The sequence below is a fragment of the Epinephelus moara genome, chromosome 20 (genome assembly GCF_006386435.1).
Source record: "Epinephelus moara isolate mb chromosome 20, YSFRI_EMoa_1.0, whole genome shotgun sequence".
In the NCBI taxonomy this organism is placed as follows: Eukaryota; Metazoa; Chordata; class Actinopteri; order Perciformes; family Serranidae; genus Epinephelus; species Epinephelus moara.
The window spans coordinates 25199527-25221102 of record NC_065525.1 but is presented as its reverse complement, the minus strand read 5'-3'; the positions used below and the strand labels follow the sequence as shown (position 1 = coordinate 25221102).

The window sequence follows — 21576 nt, the reverse complement described above, 5'->3', positions numbered from 1 at the left end:
CAAATATGGTCACTTTTGGCTCCAAAAATCCACGATAGCAACAGCCAAAATATCAAACTCGAGGCTCCAAAACAACAGTCCAAAAACCAATGGATGACATCATTGTTGCTATGTCCTTTTTTTCTGTCTTTATACTTTAATTCTGGTGCTTTTCCAATACAGAAACATCACATACATACATGAGTAAAAATCATGAAAAGATCTGGATTGCCCTGTCTCACAAAGCTCATTAATTCCTGTGACTTATTAAGTTTTTCTTATTTTGTCATTGGCGTAAACATCGTCCATTTCTCCCATTTCTCCCAACATCGCTCCTCTTGAACTCTTATCCTATAAGTTAACTGTTCTATATCATATCATATCCCTGATGTTTGCTCTAGCACCACCACGACATTGAATGAGATGTCTCAACATCTATTGGTTGAAATTCTGTACAGGCATTCATGTCAATAAATGGGTATGGGTACATTATCCCCGGAAAATGAAAGCTGGATTTATGACACCAAGGAAGTGCGTCAACCATTGCGCAAAACAGGAAGAGAAAAGCGCTTTTGTTCTCCTTTTTAGCTTTTGGTAGCTATCCTCACTTACCAAAGAGTATCACTGGAAGTTCTTTTCAGGTAATATCTCCAGTAGAGGAAATAGCGGACAGTGAAACAACTTAAGTAACTGTGGAAAACAAAATGCAGTGTCCTCTGTTGTTGGTAGTTGCTTGGCTCTGAGAAAAATGGAAAGCTATCTGGTTGTCTTTGCGACAGCAGCGCTAACAATAACTTGGAAACACTAAGTAAAGCTGAATAGTCGCCTGTTTCCACTTTAAAGGTCCAGTGTATAATATTTAGGGGGATTTAGTGGCATCTACTGGTGAGAATTGCAGACTGCAACATGCTAATAACTTCTCCTGGTTAGAGTTACATCAGTGTTCTTTGTTCAGGAGGTTTTTACTACTACCTGAATTGTCTGCAAAGGCCTCCTCCTCTCCAGCATTAATGAACTTGATGATAAACACAGCTGAAACACTGAAAACAGCAGTTTCACATTACAAACCAGTGTTTCTCATAAACTGTTAGGCTTATCAAAGACAGACTGCTGGTCCAGCACCTTCTAACGTAGGTCTGCTAACCACGATAGCCAATGTGAAAATGCAAATGCCCCTTTCTAGAGCCACTCTTTGGTTTGTCTGTTCTGGACTACTGTAAAAACATGCGATGTAACATGGCGATCTCTGTAAACAACGATCTGCTTTCTATGTAGAAATAAACAGTTCATTTTAAGGTAACAAAAACACAACAATTATTATTTTCAGGTAATTATACAGTAAAGCAAAAATACCTATTGAATTATATTCCATTTCTGCCAATATAGCCCCCTAAATCCTACACAATGGACCTTTTACATGCTAACATGTTACACTAAGATGGTGAACATGACAAACATCATATATGTTAACACTTCAGCCCATGACTCAGCACTTCACTCAAAGCACGGCTGTGTCTAAGTACAACCTGTAACAACATATAGCAGTTCAAACTGGTTGCAAGAGCAAACCAGAAATCTCTAAGGAGTTGGAATGCAGTCAGTGTGACAGCTTTCATTGTCTCACAGCTCCTTTCTTTTAGCACCCAGCAATAATTACTGACTCGTGTTTGTCTTGTGGTACCTGCAGCTCTTCCCACCTCCAAACACAGCTCATCAGACCCAGCTGCAGCATGCTTGTCCCATCTTGATTTATTTATTTGAACATGTACAAAACCAAACAGGAATAATGCATAAAATGAACAGTTAACAATGTATAGCAAACAAATGATCATAAACAACATAAATGAACAATATTAAATGTAGGGCTGTCCTGAATACCAGTTTCTGTGCGTTTAAGCTACAGTAAGAAATATCCACCATTAATCGACAGGATGGGTGACAAGAGAGATGAGGACATGAGTTGGATTTTTTGGAAGCATCGGTTCAGTCAATGGACCTAAAATAACGTGACAATTAGCCACTTTGTTAACATGCAGGTTGCAGTGACATCAGCCATAATAGCCAGGAAAAAAACACTTTGCAGGACGGCTAAACTGTTACAGTCTTCGGATGATTTGCCAAACCGGTTGTAGATTTGTGATTTATGCCAGTTTCTTCTGGCGCATCTGGCACTTGACTTTTTGAAGGTCTTCTTCACAAATCTTGGAACTACTCGAGACACTTGACTTTTTCGTCATCTTGCAAGTCTGTCACGTGCGGTCAAACTGTCCTAGATTCAGTAGTGCTGGACTGTTGGTGATGTTAGATGAGAGTGAGTCAGAGTCACACAACTATCACGAAGTGTGTCACTAAGTGTAAATGTCCTTGTCTGAGAAAAACTAGTAATAATTTATGTTGATACACAATGAATAATGTTGGATTACTATCTCTGAATGTATGGATTTTTGGTGATTTGCATTTGAGTACTGATTTGGCCGCCAAATTCCATGACAACAATCGAAGCTTTGAAGCATCCTGGTCAGCCCTAACTAAACATTACATGTCTGAGAAGGTGTTTGAAGAAATATGCACTTGTATGTTCCTACTCCTTCTCTATAACTGAAACAATTCAGTCAATCTGGTGACTGAGATCTGGTGACTGTGGAGGCCATTGGAATACCAACTCATTGTCATGTTCAAGAAACCAGTTTGAGATGATCTGAGCTTTGTGACATGGTGCGTTATCCTGCTGGAAGTAGCCATCAGAAGAAGGGTGCACTGTGGTCATAAAGGGATGGACACGGTCAGCAACAATACTTAGGTAGGCTGTGGTGTTTAAACCATGCTCAGTTGGTACTAAGGGGCCCAAAGTGTGCCAAGAAAATATCCCCCACACCATTACACCACCACCACCAGCCTGAACTGTTGATACAAGGCAGGATGGATCCATGCTTTATGTTGTTTACACCAAATTCTGACCCTACCATCTGAATGTCCCAGCAGACACCGACAGTCATCAGACCAGGCAACGTTTTTCAGTCTTCTATTGTCCAGTTTTGGTGAGCCCGTGTGAATTGTAGCCTCAGTTTCCTGTCCTTAGCTGACAGGAGTGGCAAAACATCTTCACCACTTGTTACAACCGAAGTATCCGAAGTATCTTCATACTTTGGTTGTAATGAGTGGTTTCTTGAGTTACTGTTGCCTTTCTATCATCTTGAACCAGTCTGGCCATTCTCCTCTGACCTCTGGCATCAACAAGGCATTTTCACCCAGAGAACTGCCACTCACTGGATATTTTATCCTTTGCAGACCATCCTCTGTAAACCCTAGAGATGGTTGTCCCCAAATCCCAGTAGATCAGCAGATTGTGAAATGCTCCAACCAGCACATTTGGCACCAACAACCATGCCATGTTCAAAGTCACTTAAATCACCTTTCTTTCCCATTCTGATGTTAGATTTGAACTTCAGCAGATCGTCTTGACCATGTCTACATGCCTAAATGCATTGAGTTGCTGCCACGTGATTGGCTGATTAGCTAATTGCATTAACAAGCAGATGAACAGGTGTACCTATTAAAGTGGTGAGTGTATAAAGACAACATCAGACCATAACAAACATCTTGCCACCTGAAGAAAAATCCGCTCTCTGAACAAAAGCTCCACTCACCTGCCTTCTCTTACCGGAGCATTTGATTGTGGCTGATTAAATGTATTAGAGAAGCTATATGAAGAGATGTGAAGTGCAGCCTCCTATAGGTTAATGCGGTTCATTCAGTTGCTCAGTGACTTATACGTATGTACCAAGTGGTGCATGACTCAGTCTTGAATTAATAGGTGGCAGGTATCCTTACAGCCATGTTTATGAAGCTTCAGATCTATTGTTAGTTCTGTCACCTAGAGAGGACTCATTTTGCAGAGGCCTGGCTGATCCTGCTCGGTCCTGTCATGTCTGATTCTGCAGATGAGCCCTGACATCCTCGAGGACGGACAGGAATGATTTGACGTCACCAACAACAACAGACACAGAAAAAGCTCTTTCCCCACCTTGTGCTGCAGAGGAGGTGTATTTTGGTCAGAGTGCCTCATGGTGTCAAAGACGTCACAGTCTCAGGGGTGTGAACCGCAGAGCAGAGTGAAGTTCTTCTAACTCACTGTCAGAACATCCACTCATCCACACTGATGTACCCACATACTCTGACAGACCCAAACTTCTGACAGATACAGCTCTGAAACAGACTGTGATGAATTCACAGCGCAAAGCAGTGTTTGCACTGAAATTTATTTAAAGCCACATCAACATTTTCTGCTTTATTTTATCTGTAACTAATACAGCTTTAAAACACTATACATACAATTACTAAAAGGTTTAGAGACAAAATCCTCAGCGTATAGATGAGTAACCCTGGATGTTAATTGATGGCTGTGTGTTTTCTCTGTAGTGTTTCATTAGATTACTTATTTGATAGCAGGGAGAGTTTGTGCCGTCTGCTCGATGGGGGGGCAGACACATTGGTACGCTTTTGATTTGGTGGTGTGAACAGAGGTGTGACAGATCCTACCAAAACATCAATTTTGCCACTAATTACTTCTGCAGTTAGCGAGGCGGCTGTACAGGAGCCCGAAACTACACAAGACGAATTGTGGAAACACTTGTCGATTTAGAGGACAGGAAGAAACATCATGAAACATGAAGAAGGAAAATGGGAGCGCATGAGTGTTCGGTTCGGATGCTGGTGTTAAAATTCTTAATGATGTTAACATTACTGTCATCTGTGGATATATCTTGACCACTTGATTACTGACAGACCATTAAGGCGCCTCCTATTCCAATATCCAATTAAAGGCTCCACAACAACTCCTAATAAGTGGGTGCAGAGTTGATAAGCAACCAATTCTGAAGCTTCAGGCCCTCTGCTTCATTAGGAGGATGTTGAGCTAAAACAAAAAATTCAACACAGAGGACATCAAAGTGCCCACTCTGCAAAATGAGTAACAAACTCCTTATTAGATATGCACCAATCTCCTAGGATACAGCCGACATACACAATGATCACCCAGCAAAATTGTTGCCTGTATAATGCTCTTGAATAATGCTTTTGAATAATGCTCTACTCAATTACTGCTCGCCAGAAGGGCAGGTGTTGGTTTGCACGGCGAGATGTGAAAGAACAGAAGGAGTGATGAAGGAGAAGGAGGCAGAGGAGGAGTGGAACCATTTCAAGATTTCAAGTATGAGAAAGTAGCACTTCTCAATATGAAAAGATCAAAGTGTCTGAAAATGTGTTATACTTCACGGGACATAATCATGAGTGGATGAGTAAAAAAAAAAAATAACTCGCAGCATATGTGAGGGGTGGCAGGTTTTTAAGCTGCACTGGAGGCATTTTTCCTAAATCTGCCGAGGTAGGAGGGAGGCATGGAGCAGTCCGGTGCAAAGCTGCAGCAGGGTTCGTGCCAGTTCATTGCTGTCGCAGCCCACACATTCGCTTGATACAATCGCAGAGACACCAAATGCCATGAGAATGTCAAACTCAGTCTTTAAAGAGACAACCGGCACAGAGGAAGAAACACAAACAGCAACACAACAACAGAGCGTGTATACGCTCAGGGAAATTCTGTGTCAAAATGCAAACGGAGTTGTCATGACAGAAAAGACGGACAGGATGAGTAAAAAAGATCTCCCTCATGAGTTAATTGTATGAAAAAAAACCTTGGATTTTTCTGAATGCACAACATCAAACAGCCTTCTGTATGACAGCAGCAGATTTCTTATGACAGAGGAATCAGATCAGCTCTGCAGGACAGTAGAGACGTGTCTGCACTCAATTTAAACTCTAATACACACAGTTTCCCAGTCTTAAAGACATACTCCATCCCCCAGATTACCATGTATCAGTACTCACTCTGTGTTACACTGAATTCTTGATGAGTTTGTTTTTCTCACATGCTTCTGGTGACCAAAGAATGCAAAAATGGAAAAGTCTCTGTCTAACAACAACAAAACTATATCAAAACATCCACTCACACCGTGAGCAGTGTAATCAAAGTCGCATTTATCCAGTCACATGCTTAGTAAACACATACACTTTTGCTAAATCCTTCCTATTTAAAACTGAAGTTAACGTGAAACTTATCCATACTTTCTTCAAAGCAAGACTCCATTGACAAAAACAGTAATTTCTCCTCACTGAGCACATGAGCTGCTGGTGTGCCACTTCCTCAATCACTTCGTTGTTTTGTGTTATTGTGTGACTTTGGTGAATCTGAACTAACCTCAAAAATGCCAAAGTCACACAATAACACAAACAAAATAACTAATCCGGGCAGCAGCAGACCAGCAGCTCCCATGTTCAGTGAGGTAAAATTATTGCTTTTGTCACTGGAGTCTGGCTCTGAAGAGAGCATCAATAAGTTTTACTTTAACCTCAGTTTTAAATACGAAGGTTTTAGCAAAGTACTAAGCATACAACTGGATGAATGAGACTTGGATTATACTGCACGAGTTGTGTTGAGTTTTTAAATGGATTTTTTGTTTTGCTAAAAGCAAACCCTCACTTAAATTTTCTCAGTTTTTGGATTCTTCGTTCATTATAGAGGCCAACTAAAGTCTGATTTATGGTCCTGCGTTAAATCAACGACGTCACTACATCGTAGGGTACGTGGCTATGCAGAAGGCTCGCCGTAGCCCCCGGCGTAGCCTGACCTGCACCTCCCCAAAAATGTAACTACACGTCGAGGCGACGCAGACCCAGCGCAGACAGAGAGGGCTGTGATTGGTTTGCTTGGTAGCAACGCATTTCCGGTTCCGTATTTCCAGATTGCACCATCCCCGCCATCTTTAAACATCTTCTGTTGCGATGTAGATGTTGCAGTATTAAGGCCCATTTATGCTCTACGTTCAATACGGATGCGGACGGAGCCGTCTTTCTGTGCTCCGCATTCATTTCTCTGTGACCGGAAAAGCCGGAAGCTAAACAAAGAATCAACTAGAGACGACAATAACCATTCAGGAAAGGAACGCAGCCTCCTACCGCTCTGGCGGTGAATTGCACCGCGACAAAATGGAGTGACGGAGAAGTTCGAAGGGTTCATGACGGCATCACGGCAACGACGTAGGTACGTCGTAGGTACGCCGCAGGACCATAAATCAGGCTTAAGTGACTTGGACAATGACTTCCGGCATCAGACACCGACGAAAAAATGTTGCCATGATACACGGTTGCTGTTATCGTTTAATGGCAGCCGGCTGCGTCAGGGGGAAACGCAGTGGGACATGAACAAAAGTGGCAAAAGTCCAAGTAGGGTGGGTGGGTCCAAAAAACACAGACTTTGATCCAGTAGAGCGGTGTTTGTGTCCTGTATGATTATAGAGCCAAACCCTGTTCTTTTTTCCATAACCCAATAATGTGTGTTAGTTGTTGAAGGAAAAAAGAGTAAATTTGCATTGCTGTACCGACGTAGTGCTTTTTTTTTGAAAGACACCGCATGTAAACGGTAAATTTCCTGTGAAAATGGAAGTGTATTTTGAAAGAAGACAATGCATGTAACAGACAGAACTTGACATGGCGTCCCAGAACGTCAACAACCAACACACCCAGGGTATCTTGCATGTTGTCTCTGGACGTGGAAGGTCCATGACCAAATGTCGATACGTGACGAGGTCAGAGTGAGAATGTGTTGTAGAGGCACGCAAGGGAAAATAATTTTTAGCACAAAAAATCAACTTCACACAGGGTGAGTAAATGATATAAAAATGGTCATTGGTATTCCTTTAAACAGTACACATCACAGAACGTTTTCTGCTGGTCATTAATTAATCCTTTAAAGGAAAACTTTGCATTTATTATGAGAAGATGGATACCATGTCTGTATGCTAAATACAGTATAAAGCCACCAGCCACAGCCAGCTAACTTAGCTTAGCACAAAAAACCTGTGTTACCTTTGGACAGAGATGAATGAATAATGACAGAGACATTTTCATATTCATTTTTCATTGTCGTAGGCCTAGTGAATCTTACATTCTCCACTGTAAAAATGCGTAGCCGGTACAAAGAATTAAAAATTTTTTTTTACATTTTATCAGTAAATGTGTATCATACAGCCTATCACCTTTTCCTTTAAATTTAATAAATAAATAATAACAAACCTCAATAGCTATGGCTTGTCTTGGATCTCTGTAGCTAAGCTAGCTATGGATTCCAGCTCAAAAAAAGTCTCGGAAGACAGTTGAGAATTTAACAGTGCATGGACTCGTTTGCTTTTACCACCAGCCCTGCAAAGTTAAAGTACCAAACAATCATAAATAGCCCAGTGCAGAGTAGCCACCTTGTGTTAAAACATATCAGTGAACGCTTGTTTAGACCTATGAGTAATGTTAATGGCCGAATTTAGACTTACTGTTACCTTCATTATAAGGATTGAATATGTTTTGCAGTGCAAGGCAGATTATTTGAGAGCTTTTTGGCCAAAAATGGCTCTTTTGATAGCAAAGGTTGCTGTGCCAAACTAAGTTACCCAGCTGTTATGGCAGTCCAAGCAATGCATGCTCATCAAAGCCTGGTTGCGTCCCATTCTTCAAACAGCCTGTGTTCATTTTTCTTGTAAGATGCTTTTGGAAACTATTCACATTTAAGGTTTTGACCCTTGACCCCTTTGAAGTCAGACAGGTTTGTGACACTGTTTGAGTCAAATACAATATGAGAAACAATTACTGATTGTCGCCTGATTTATATTTTGACCATGAGGCTGTTGTGAGCTAATTTCTCACATCTGACACCTTCAGAAATCAATTAAACGCATTGTGTGACAGGAGTTTTAAGGCAGACCAAAATTCTGACAAAAAAAATCTGCAATGCATCCATACCTAAAGCTAATATGAGACCTGGAGACTCATATAAACACTGCCCGGAGATGTAACGGTTAAAGTCTAAAAATACGAAGTGTGTGACCTATCAGTGCACAATGTTTCAGATTTAGTGACATCACTGGAGCCATGACATTTAATCAACATGAGATTTTAAAAATAGAAACTGTAGCCCATTCAGTGTCTGGTACAATGCCAGATAATCAATTCCAGGTTTCATATATTCACTTTGAGCCTATTTCCATTTTCCATTTCCCCTTCTTTTTTCTAGACGTTGGTTTGGGATTAAATCCAGACATCACGCTTTCTGTTGCTAACTCCTTCAGTAGACACTGTGATCAGACTTTAAATTTAATAACTGTTGATAACTTTTACTTTTACAGGATCTATAAATAGCCTCTGAGGTACTGTAGTCTGTTGAGTAAAAATCTCACAATGCAGACTGAAGGAAAAGGTTATATTTAGCAAGGAGGGGAGGAAGAGAGCAGCAGCTGCGATGTAAGATATCTGAAAATGGAAACTGCTCCCAGGGGTGACAGCGCTTATTCTCTCCACTTTAATTATTTATTTTCCCTTTAATAGACCGCCGACGACAGCATTGTTGGGGCAAAGATCACGCTGCATGAGGACTGCTTACTTTCCTGTGGCTCCCAGTGCTAATGAATATATCTAAACCAGTGGTGAGCTTTGGCCTTGGACTGGTCCCTGGTCCATCACGTCCCTGTGGACAGTGTGTCTGTCCATGACACAGGTCATTTCCAATCAAGTGCACTAAAATACTACATTATTAATAGTTGCACTTTAGGTTCTGTGTGCCAAAAAGCATTGAAACAACCTGTTCAGAGGATAAAAACTATTGATTTAAGGGTGTTTGCTGCCGGTTCCTTCAGGTTGCTTGGTGCTTACACTAAGATCTGCACTCTTCAAGATAGAAAAACAATATTTCATACAAGCCTTTTATAGAAATAAAGACATCTGGCCAAGTCAAGACCACATTTTTGCACAGACATTTCTATCACAGTGCCTCTTGAATGGGAGGAACACATTCTTTTGACTTGGATGACAACTGTAAGTGCTGTTTTATAAAACCACCTTCTCCATGTGCCTCGTAAACAACATGTCCCCGGGGGCCGAGAAGGCAATCACAGGTGAGAAATCACCGCCGGCATTGACGACTGGAGTCCTGAGACGTCAAGTGTTTGGATGGGTCATAAAGTGATTAGTCCAAGTCTCAGAGGAAAAGGGCAGGGGTCAGAGGACTAATGATCCAACGTGCTGGTGGTGCTGGAGGTGGTGGTTGCTGCCTTATTTGTACAAGTGAAAAAATAAAATAAAATACAATCCCACCACCATCAAAAAAAGTATTTGAATAAATGCCACAAAAGCCTTGCAGCCCTTGGTGGAATGTTATGTGTCTGATTTACCTGTTCCTTGCAGGGCTGAGAACATCACTGTTCTCATTAGAAACTGCTTCTGTGCTGTCTCATAGCAACCTAAAAATAGAAATGTCCCTATTAGGCTGTATAGCTGTGATGGCTGCTACAAGTTTTGGCCTCTTTAATTGTGCTGTAAATATATATATTTATGTATAGGCGTGAAATATTTTTGCTCTATCTCTTCATTTATTGAGCTCTGAAACAAGCCAATCAGAGACACAGTTGGATGGAGGTTTGCATAAATGAGCTCAAATTATTAATTGCTGTTGTGTTAGGGAAATAATCACAGCTTATAAAATGCTATCTCTGATTTGAGAGTGTGAGGAAGCCCATGAATGTACAATATTTGCATTTCCTGCAAGAGGCAATGTGATGGTGATCCAGAACAGATTCCTTTGTCATATTTCACAGCTGAATTGTCTTGGCTGTGCCCTTTATTACATGGCAGATAGGAGGATTGTCTATATTCTAACAACTGGCTCTGATGTTCCACAATGCAGACAGATTAAATCTTATTTATAGCACAAGCTTACTATCTAAGGCATGGATTCACACATTTAATAATAAAAAGAATAACAAGCAAAATTGTTATTCCAGCATTTCCATCTGACAGTGTTCCCCTGCTTTCATCAACAAATTCAAATAAAAAACACACACACGCAGGACATTTACATGTGTTTGGGAGGTGGTTTTGTTTGTGCGCCGCAGATATGAAGATCAGGACAGAGGTTTTTCATCAGACGCGATTTATTTTGGTCGACTCTGACGTCAAGAGAATACACGTTTCATTCAACAAGCAAGAAAGTAAGTTATTTATAACCCGCAGCATCTCCAGGTTGTGATCCTTGAGTGCGCAGTGAAAGGAATACTCCCCATTGGACTGATGTAGTGCGCCTCCATAACAAAAGCCACACAGCTCATGTGCTATTGGTGCCAGAGAGGTACGGCGCCCTGTCACCTAAACTAGGACGCGTCGATGGGAACAGTCGCGGCTGAAGAAATAGGGATATTGTGAAGAACTGCAAAAAAACTTTCTCTTTTGAATCATTCTTTTTTTTCCCCCAGCGATTTCTTGCGTCTTACATGACAAAGCAGTGGGCACTTTGAGCATGGAAAACCTCTCCTCTGACCAGGTAAGAGAATAAGCACACAGGAAGTTGCTATGTGAAATTATTAAACTAGAAAATCATTATAAAGGAAGGTTAATAAATTCAACTTTATGTCGATAAATTGCGTCGCTGCTTTCTCATATTAGAGGAGGCTGGTTAAAAGAAACACCAGATGAACCTATTACACCGAACATGAGATGCATGTATGATGTTTCATGTAATATAAATTAATATTTACACATTAAACACATTTTCAAAGCAGAATTTAACAAAGAATTAGACGACCAACCCTATAATTTCTAACGGAGCGCGTTTCTGTCGCCAAGTTATCCAAAATGAGAACCATGGACAGCGACACTTAACGCCTCACAGTGTGCGGATATTTAATGTCGCCTGTCTAAACACATGTTTGTATCATCACTAATTTGATTTAAGATAAGGAAAATCACGTTGAGGTGCAGTCTCTTTGGCACATTTGTGTTCCAGTTGAGAAAAGGATGAATAAGGCTGGTGTTTTTGCGCACTTAACGGGTGATGGATGCTTTTGTTCTTCGTCGCTTCTATAAATATGATGTAAAAAGACACAAGCTGCTGTGTTGACAGAGAAAACCAGATAAAGTTGTATTTCTTCTTAACATCGCCGCCTGATCATCCATCAGTATTTGTTTGTGAATCTAAAAGGTGCTGTCACCATGCTGTCTCCTGCATGGACATGATTTTTTGAGCATGATCAGATTCCTTTTTGGAAAATTGCACTTTTACGCATTACCTTCATCTTAATTATTTTACAAAGAATACATTTCCTATATCAGAAGCTTAAGTTATATGTGTAACTTTTAAGTTGTGACAGACTGCCACCTGCTGGTGGTGGTGATTTAGCAAAACATTAGAGGAACAAACAGTATGAGTGACATTATAAAGGTTTTTGCAGTGTAAGCTGAACTACTTCACTGGTTTCTTCAAAGGGGTTGTGAGCTGTAAGTTCAACACTGAGAAGATCTGTGATTGGCCGGGAGATGGCAGACATACTGGAGCTGCGGACAGATGGAAACTCCCTCCTGAAGGCTGTATGGCTCAAACGCTTGAGACTCACCAGACTCCTGTTGGAAGGAGGTGCATATATTAACGAGAGCAATGAACGTGGGGAGACGCCTCTCATGGTGGCCTGCATGTCCACACACACCGACCAGCAGAGTGTGAGCAAGTCGAAGCTGGTGAAATATCTGCTGGACAACCAGGCGGACCCCAACATACAGGACAAAGCTGGTAGGACAGCTCTGATGCTCGCCTGCATCCACAAGGCCGGGCACGAGGTGGTGGATCACCTGCTGAGCAATGGAGCTGATCCCAGTCTGGAGGACAGGAGCGGGGCCTCGGCCCTGGTCTACGCCATCAACGCAGATGATAAGGAGACATTAAAGCTGCTCTTGGATGCTTGCAAAGCTAAAGGCAAGGAGGTCATCATAATCACCACAGACAAGTCACCGTCTGGCACTAAAACCACCAAACAGTACCTGAATGTCCCCCCATCGCCAGAGCTGGACGAGAGGTCCTCCCCAGCATACTGCACCTCTCCGTCTGATATTAATGTCACTGCATCTCCCACACCTGAGCAAGAGCAACAAAACACAGTCTTCAGTTTCCAGACCAAGCTGAAAACCTCTAGTTCGGCTGCAAAGCTCGCCAACGGGCCCACGTCCCCAACACGGCGGCCTGTTAACCCCAAACGTGCACGTTTGCCTCAGCTGAAGAGGCTGCAGTCAGAACCTTGGGGGCTGATTGCTCCCTCAGTCCTGGCTGCAGCCGCCGCCGCCCATGAAGAGAGTAAGAAAGCCAGCTCTGATGAGGACGTTGTCGCAGGGGTAAACGGACTCTCTTTGAGTAAGAGGTCGGCTTTATCTCGACAAAGCAGTGTGGATGGGAAGGACAGCTTTTTCCCACTGGTGGGCGAGCAGCCCTGCAAAATGACAACCTCCATATCAGTCCCTCCGACGTCCAAAGCGTCATATGAGAGAACTCTAGGCCAGCACCAGCCTCTGGCACGGCGCAGCACTGTGCCCACAGAGCAGGAGAGCAGCAGCTGCAGCAGTGGACTCGTCAGTCTGAGAGACACAATGCATAGGAGACGTCTGGGGAACGATCACTATGACTCAGACTCACAGCTCTACTCAGACTCTGCCATGTTAGACTCTCCTAAGATCCCAGTGGAGCGGAGGAAACTAAACACCTCTCCACTAGCGATGCTGACCAGCTCCAGAGAGTCTCTAGACAGCAACGCCAGCCCGTCCTCTCCCAGCGCCGCACGCAGGCGTGCACCTGGCCTCCTGGAGAGGAGAGGCTCGGGCACACTGCTGCTGGACCACATCTCCCACACCAGGCCCGGCCACCTGCCCCCTCTCAACGTCAACCCCAACCCTCCCATCCCTGACATCGGGGCTAGTAGCAAGCCCTCCTCACCTCTGGCCACAGGTATTCGATCTATAGCTCCGGTAGCACCAAACACACCAAAGAGAGGCGGCCTCAAGTCCAAGAAGAAACTTGTGAGAAGGCACTCTATGCAAGTGGAGCAGATGAAGCAGCTCTCTGATTTTGAAGAGCTGGCTCATTAGTTAGTGGTGGCGTTTATGCAGCACATATTGTGGGAGTTGAAACGTTAACACCATAAATTGTCAGGAAGTACATCCATAGGTTCAGCTGTGTAGACTCACGGCCATCTAGATGTTGAATAATGTATAATTTATAAATATATATTGAAACTGAGCAATATAGATAGACTTCCTCCCTGTGTTACACCCAACCTTAAGGATTATTATCTTTTGACTTCACAACATCTGCTGTATATGTATTACAGTTTTGAATGTAAATGCCAAGACACGGTACAACTCCTCTGAACTAGCTCTCTTACATGATAATGTAACGCATAGGGAACATACAGGGTCCATTTGTAGCCAGCAGGCCACTTGGTTGCACTTAGTGCATATGTAATTAGCACCATTAATGGATTTTCTTTTGAAAAGAAAAAAATGTGATGCACTTGTCTGAGATGTAGCTTTGAGTAAGATGAAATTTGACTGTTTGTAGCAAATTTGTACAAAGTGCCTTCCAGATAAAGAAACCTACAAAAAAAAGAGTGGACAGATACATTTAATGTATTAGGAGCATTTTTAATTCATGATGATGTAACCAAAATGTGTTTTCTTTCAATATCATTTGTCTCACATGGAACAAAATGAAATCTCAGAGTAGGACGTGATGTGAGTGAGTGAAAAATATGCCTTAAGAAAACAGGTAAAACGATGGGCTATGTATAACAGCACTTTATTGCCCAGGAGGAAAAAAATGTTGCTTAACAGTGTTACAAAAAAACCCCTCAAAGCACATGTAATTCTTACAGGATGAAGTAACATCGAGTGGCGTTCGAGCCCTTAGTCAACACAGACATTGGTGAAACTTGTCAATTAAAATGTCATTTCACGCTAATGGCAATCAAGACTAAAGATCATACAGCTTCCATGTAACTTACCTGTGAAGCATTGCTTCTGTTTAAGAAAAAAGAACATAACGAAATCCATAGTATTTTTGCAAGTAGTTTGTTGTATATTCTGAATAAATGTCTATCACTTGTGAATTCCTGTCTGTTTACTCATTTGTCACATGAAGCGGGAGCTCAGCTGATAGTAGCCACACAGATGCTCATTAGAAAGAGCACCAGTCCTTCCTCGGGCCACTTGGCAGTCCTTTGGTACTACGATGATGGTGATGATGATCGTCATCAATGTCACTGTGATTATGTCAGACCGACCATAGATGCACTTAAACCCCACAGCTTCCTGGCAGCTTCATCATCCAGACCCTGAGGGGCTGCTGTTTTAGGGGCGCAGTCGCTGCAATCAGAGCAGGATTTAGTGTTAAACATGTGACTCGATCCGTTACTACAGCACTGATTCAGTCACAAGAACGAGTTCTCATTCAGGATACAGTGATGGATGAAGATGGCAATCACAGTTTAACTTACATTACAGTGATACTGCAATATTTTGTCCAAGATACTGATGGTAATTCAGATCTGTCATACACAACATATTGACATATTTTCCTGTGTATTAGGAGGAAAATACACCACTGCCAGCAAAATCAAATCCCCACAAAACAGGGTTCAATCAATACTTTGAAATACACTGTGTGACACATTGGTTTGCAGCAGAGCTAAAACAATATGAAAATTTCACATCACAATTATAGTGACCAAAACGATCACAGTTACTGGTGTTATCACAGTATTAAAAATGTTCAAAAAGTAGTGATCCACACACTGAAATCATTTCATCAAGTTTTATTTTATATCAGTGGATAAGCAGCCTGTCTTTGAAACACTTACTAGACTGTCTGTGTTGCTGCAGATGAGGACAAGGGACCCGTACAAGACTGAAACATGTTTTCATTGATGCTATGCGCCTGCGTCAGGGAGACTGTTGCTAACTTTGGTTGATGCTGGGCAGTATTTACTGTGAGTTCTTCAAACTACAGTAATCAAACACAGTTGTAGTGATAATTCGAATTTGAAACGGTAATACTAACCACTGGGAATAGTAACCCCTTCCTCCATTGTTTGTGGTAATGTGATTAACAGTTATTTTGTTTGGGAATGTGGGAACATGCACTACTACAGCACAATATCCATTGAGTAATGATGGCTTTAGTTGAGTCCTGTTTAATTGCCAGACTTGAAAAGGATCCCTGTGCTAAAATCTAGTTTTAAATTTGTAAGGATCAGTATTTTTTTTTATTGAACATTATAACTATTGATGTGTGTATAATCTGTAATAAGTCAAACGTAGGTGCAAACCTGGAAGTTGTAACCATTGACTGTATAAAATAATGGACTCAACCACAGTAATGTCACCTATTGGTTTGTGGACTGCTGTTTTGAAGCCGCGAGTTTGGCATTTTGGTTGCCGCCATCTTGGTTTTCTGGAGCCCGATGTGACCATATTTGGACGAGATGGTGGAGCTGTGATGCCACACCTCGCAGACCGCCTGCCAATCAAGCAGCCCTGCCCTTAAAAATGAGTAACTTTAAGCCTTAATAAAATATAAATAGGTAAGTTATATTAAAATTTGCTGCTGCACAGTTGTCAGGAATGTTGAAATTAGCTACTGAGACCAAAACCAGGCTGTAAACATGTTAATTTCTGCTGTAAAGTTGGGCATTTTAACATTGTTGTTAATGGGGATTGACTCGCTTTTGGAGCCAGCCTCAAGTGGCCATTAAAGGAAGTGCAGTTTCTGCAGATATTTCCCTCAGGAGTCGGTGGAGAGCAAAACAGAGTGAATGAACATTCATCAGGTGGCCAGGAATGTGAAAACAAAATTAATACTAATGTTGCTCTGGGTCTGCTGGATGAACAGACAATTGTTTGGTAACAGAAGCACAGCACCTATTTTTGCTCTGGGGTTCCCAGATGATTGTAAGAGAACAAAAAGCAATATTGGTGGCAGAGTATCGACATAGATCTCAATTTATTGATATATTTTGTATTTATAATGGCTGTCTAACCTCTAAAAATGAAGTTACTGTCATCTGATTCTGACCTGTAGTAGAGTCCACTTTCATTCTGCAGGGTCTCCTCCACAGCGCAGTAGATGGTGGTCTGAGCCCCTTCTGTGGGAGTCTTGATGAAGAACATGAGTGGTGTGTACACAACTCTCTTCCACACGGGCATCATGGGCCAGAAGTGTCGGCCGAACTCTGTCCGGATTACCCCAGGGTGGAGGCTGTATGTGGTTACTCCTGTACCTGCACAATGAGCCACAATGTACCCACTGTATTCACACATTTAAGAGTTGACCGTTCATTAAATACCGCACAGTGTCAAGTGGAAGATTTAAAAGCTTTCAATACCTTGCAGCCTGTTAGCCAGCTCCCTTGTAAAGAGGACATTAGCTAATTTACTTTGTGCATAGCTTTTCCAAGGGTGGTATTCTTTCTCCTGATGTATGTCATCAAAATAGATCTGACCTGTTGAGTGAAAGCAGCATTCACAGTCATGGTATTTAATATTAAATGACACTGAAAGGATGACATTCCTGAGAGGGAATAAAAATCTACAGCTTATTTAATTTCACAGAAGTGAAATAGAGAAAGAGAAAAACTGCACCTCTTTCATGAGCTAAACTGGAGACGTTGACGATGCGGCTCGGGGCCGACTTCTTCAGGAGATCCAACAGGCAGTTTGTTAAAAGGAAGTGGCCCAGGTGGTTCACGCCAAACTGCATTTCAAAGCCGTCTTCAGTCTGCCATTTTGGACAGCTCATAACACCTAAAAGGAATAAATTAAAGGAAATAAAGCTGCTGGAATGTGATACATCGCAGCATCAGGGGGTCGGATGTGGTTCATACACCTACATGCATTATTGATGAGAACATCCAGTCTCTCCTCACTGGCTAGGACGTCTTTGGCGAGTTGGCGCACCGACTGTAGAGACGCCAAGTCCAACTTTTTGACAACAACATTCTCATTTCCGCTCCTCTTCCTCACCTCCTCTGCAGCTTTATTTGCTCTGTCCATGTCTCTACAGGCCAGAATGACCCTCGCGCCTAAAACACAGCAAAACATGTACTTTTCAATTAAAATGAGATATTTAACAGGTGAAATATAAAACTCGAACAAGTCACTGACCCCTTCTAGCCAGGTCAACAGCCGTTTCTTTCCCAATCCCAGTGTTGGCTCCAGTGATCAAGACTGTCTTTCCATCCAATGAGGCTTTGCTGCGACACACTCCAAATGCCATCCATTTCTACACTCCAAAAAGTCCCACTCCTGTAAGAAAGACACTCCTCCTACTGTATCATTACGGCAATAAAAGCTATTACTAATGTCATGGAAAGGATCATCAGTTCAACCTACAATATGTGGCTACGTGACCTAACCAGCACATGACACTTAAAGGGCAGACTCCTACAATATATATCAATCTCATATGATTCCTCACACAAAGTACAGTTCCTGAGTTGTAACCCACTCCTCTACAATTTATATAATAATATACAAGGGAATAGAAGGGATTAAAGAAGCCCTGTATCGAGTTATCTTAGTTTTTTAAATTCTTAATTTCCCCTTTATTTACTTTACGCACATTTAATGCACTTATGTTTTGTCCTGTTTACATGTTTTTGTTCATGTTCTCCTACATCTGTGAGCTTATAACTTCAAAACTGTTTTCTGTAAAATGAAATGAGCGCTGAGACTACAACATGATTTGTGTAATTACATCTTTGGCTCAATAAAAACACTCCACACACAGTTAAAACACCTCTCCACCTTTCATAGATAAGTGAGAAATCTGTTACTTTATGCCAAAAATTCTCAAATGTGAAACGTTTTAAATTCAAACTACGGAAAACTAGTACCTCAACTGATTAATTGTTTTAATCGTTTTTGAAAATGCCAAATATTTGCTTGAAAAACAAAAGAATGCACTGTTTTTCTATTTTAATTGCACTGAATAGGCTTCGTAAAAAAAAACAGCTGTTCAGAACATCATTATAGTCTCTACGAAATTTTGATGGACATTTTTTCAATATTTTTTGACATTTCATAAGTGATTAATCCATCCATCCCCTGATTTCATAATAGCAACACGTCTTTGTACACTCCTTCCAAAAAAACCCACAGTATAAGGTCTGCTTTATGTGCTCTCATAAGCTTGTTTCTATCATTTCTATAATTTAGTCTTGTCTGTTTGCTTGTTTGTTTGTTTGTTTACTTGTGTTTTAAGCTGTCTTACAGATCCATTTCTCAAGAGGACCACAATGGAAATTTTAGCTTTATTGTGTCTTTATCCTTGACAGTTTAATTAGATGTCAGGACTGAGTGACTGTGGTGCTGTGTTTAGCTTTACTGTTGTTAAATAAATCTTTCTATCCATCGCTATACTGATAACATACTTTACAGCAAGTGATCATATAGACAACAATCAAGGTAACAATTAAATCAAGTATTTGTATAAAAATAATGACAGCTCACTAACACTGTTTATCTTAACTATAGGCTAGTAAATAATGGTGCAGAAAACAAAGCAAAGGGAATTTCCAAAAACTTGAAGAAACTTTTGACAACATTTACTTGTTGAAAACTAAATGGAAGCTTATTATTTCTGAGCATGCAGTCCCACTCACTCTAATAGCAACACTCTCAGTACAGTGTGTTGCCAGTCATTAGCGTACAGGTAGGTCAGTGAGCTCACAGATTAGACTATAAAAGCTGTTTGTTGTTTCTGCCTAAATAATAAACTGAGTCAGTGCATAATTTACCTGTAACTATGACCACAGCAATAGTTTTAGGATACTGGAAAACAAATGATCTTATCGCTGTGAAGGCCTGCATCGTCCTGCCAGTCCTCTCACTGTTTGTATTCGCTCAATATCCGATACTGTATGTCTGTTTAAACATGGTCCCTCTGGAGAAAGAAAACTACAGCAAAATAACAAGAAGGCGAAATGCCCTCAAAACAGCTCACACTCTGGTGCAGCTACGTAACATACAGCCTTTCTCCCGGAAGTCCCGCCCACCGTCCTCCGGTACAGGAATCCTATTGGTTCCTCTTATTAATGAGCTTCTTAATTATATTTTCAAGAAAGTTTTAAAACCTGTGATGTTATATTGGACAGTTTGCTTGTTTTATACCTCCGGCAGCTAACAAACAAAAAATTAAAATAAATACATAGACTAATAATAATAGTAATAATAATAATAAAATGCATTTAGAAAGGGTAGTAAAATGATAAACAGTTTAAAAAGAATCACAGGTACAGTTACAAATTATATACTAACTGTGAAATAGCTACAATTGATACTTCCAATAATGTAAATTCTGCCACTCAGGATGTCTATGAATAAATAAATAGATAAATAATAACAATAATAATAATAATAATAATAATAATGAAATCATGAGGGAATATCAAAAATAAAAGTATAAAATATGTTAAAAATCACAGCTATAGTTACAAATTATATACTAGCCGTGAAAAATCTACACGTGCAATAATGTAAATTCTGCAACTCAGCCTGTCTATAAATAAATCAATAATACTAATAATACTACTACTAATAATAATATAAGGGAATATCAATATTAAAACTTAAAAAATGTTAAAAATGCATTTAGAAAGGGAAGTAAAATAATAAACAGTTACAAAATACAGTTACAAATTATATAGCCTACTAATTGCAAAATATCGACACTTAATACATGCAATATTGTAAATTCTGCTGCTCAGTCTGTCTATTTATTATATCTTGCTTTTATTTTATTTTTATTCTTATTTCCATACTGTTTACAATTAATCACTCAGATGCAATATTGTTAAACTGTGCAATATTTACACTTCCATCAGTCAGTAATGTAAAATCAGACATTCAGTCTGTCTCTTTATTATGTTATGTTTCTTACTGATGCTCCCTTATTATATTGCTCTTTGTTTTAGTACAGTTTACTTACTTTATGTAGGCTATTTATATATTGCTTTATATTTATTTTTTTTTCTACTGATGCTTCCTGTTTGCAATGTCCCTGTGCTGCTGTAACTTTGCAGATTTCCCCACTCTGGGATGAATAAAGAAGAATCTTATCCTATCTTGAAATAAATAATTATAATTTTCTTTTTTTTTTTTAATTGAAGTTTTAGGTAAAAGCGAGGCTTAACAGGTAAGTTTTAACATCTTAAAAGTATAAAATGATGTTGCTTTCTTCAGTATTTCACATTTTTTGGATCCAGAACTATAGAAAGCAGCTTGGCTGTTTATCTTGTTTTTGATAAACAGCTTGTTTTGGGGACTTTGGTGCCAGGGACATATCTTTGTATATTACCCACAACGTAGTCAGGGACAATATAATCATAGACAAGTACAAGAATCCTAATTGTTTTCCCCTGAAACTTACTGTAAACCAGTGATGGTGATGGTGATGGTGTTTTGTAAGTATTGATGACAGGGTTGCAAGATGATGAGTGACCTGCAGGTTTTATGTTACTGTAACACAATACACACATTTATTCTACATTATCAACTTGTGTTTGGGTTCAAGCATCTGTTTGACATATTTATATATTTTATGTATTCAATTACGCTTTGAGTAAATTATGCTCCAGTCTGTGTTTGTTCTGCTCCCCTTGCATCAAGCTAAATTTCCCTCTGGGACCTAAA

At 40.5% G+C, this 21576-nt stretch overlaps 2 protein-coding genes across 2 annotated transcripts; one reads left to right on the top strand and one right to left on the bottom strand.

Annotated features, from left to right (window-relative positions):
- The first annotated feature begins 11233 nt into the window (after window positions 1–11233).
- On the top strand, window positions 11234–14531 carry ankrd34c (ankyrin repeat domain 34C). The gene is made up of 2 exons (XM_050074093.1): window positions 11234–11392; window positions 12334–14531. Exon 2 carries the CDS (start codon window positions 12385–12387, stop codon window positions 13975–13977), a length of 1593 nt encoding a protein of 530 aa, XP_049930050.1. The 5' UTR covers window positions 11234–11392; window positions 12334–12384; the 3' UTR covers window positions 13978–14531.
- Window positions 14532–14670: 139 nt separating this feature from the next.
- Window positions 14671–19907, bottom strand: LOC126408510 (retinol dehydrogenase 13-like). Its single transcript, XM_050074095.1, has 7 exons — window positions 19683–19907; window positions 18049–18189; window positions 17775–17966; window positions 17527–17688; window positions 17271–17387; window positions 16961–17165; window positions 14671–15252 (listed from the first exon to the last, which is right to left on the bottom strand). The coding sequence occupies exons 2-7, from the start codon at window positions 18158–18160 to the stop codon at window positions 15156–15158; spliced, it is 885 nt and encodes a 294-aa protein (XP_049930052.1). The 5' UTR covers window positions 18161–18189; window positions 19683–19907; the 3' UTR covers window positions 14671–15155.
- Window positions 19908–21576: the final 1669 nt, after the last annotated feature.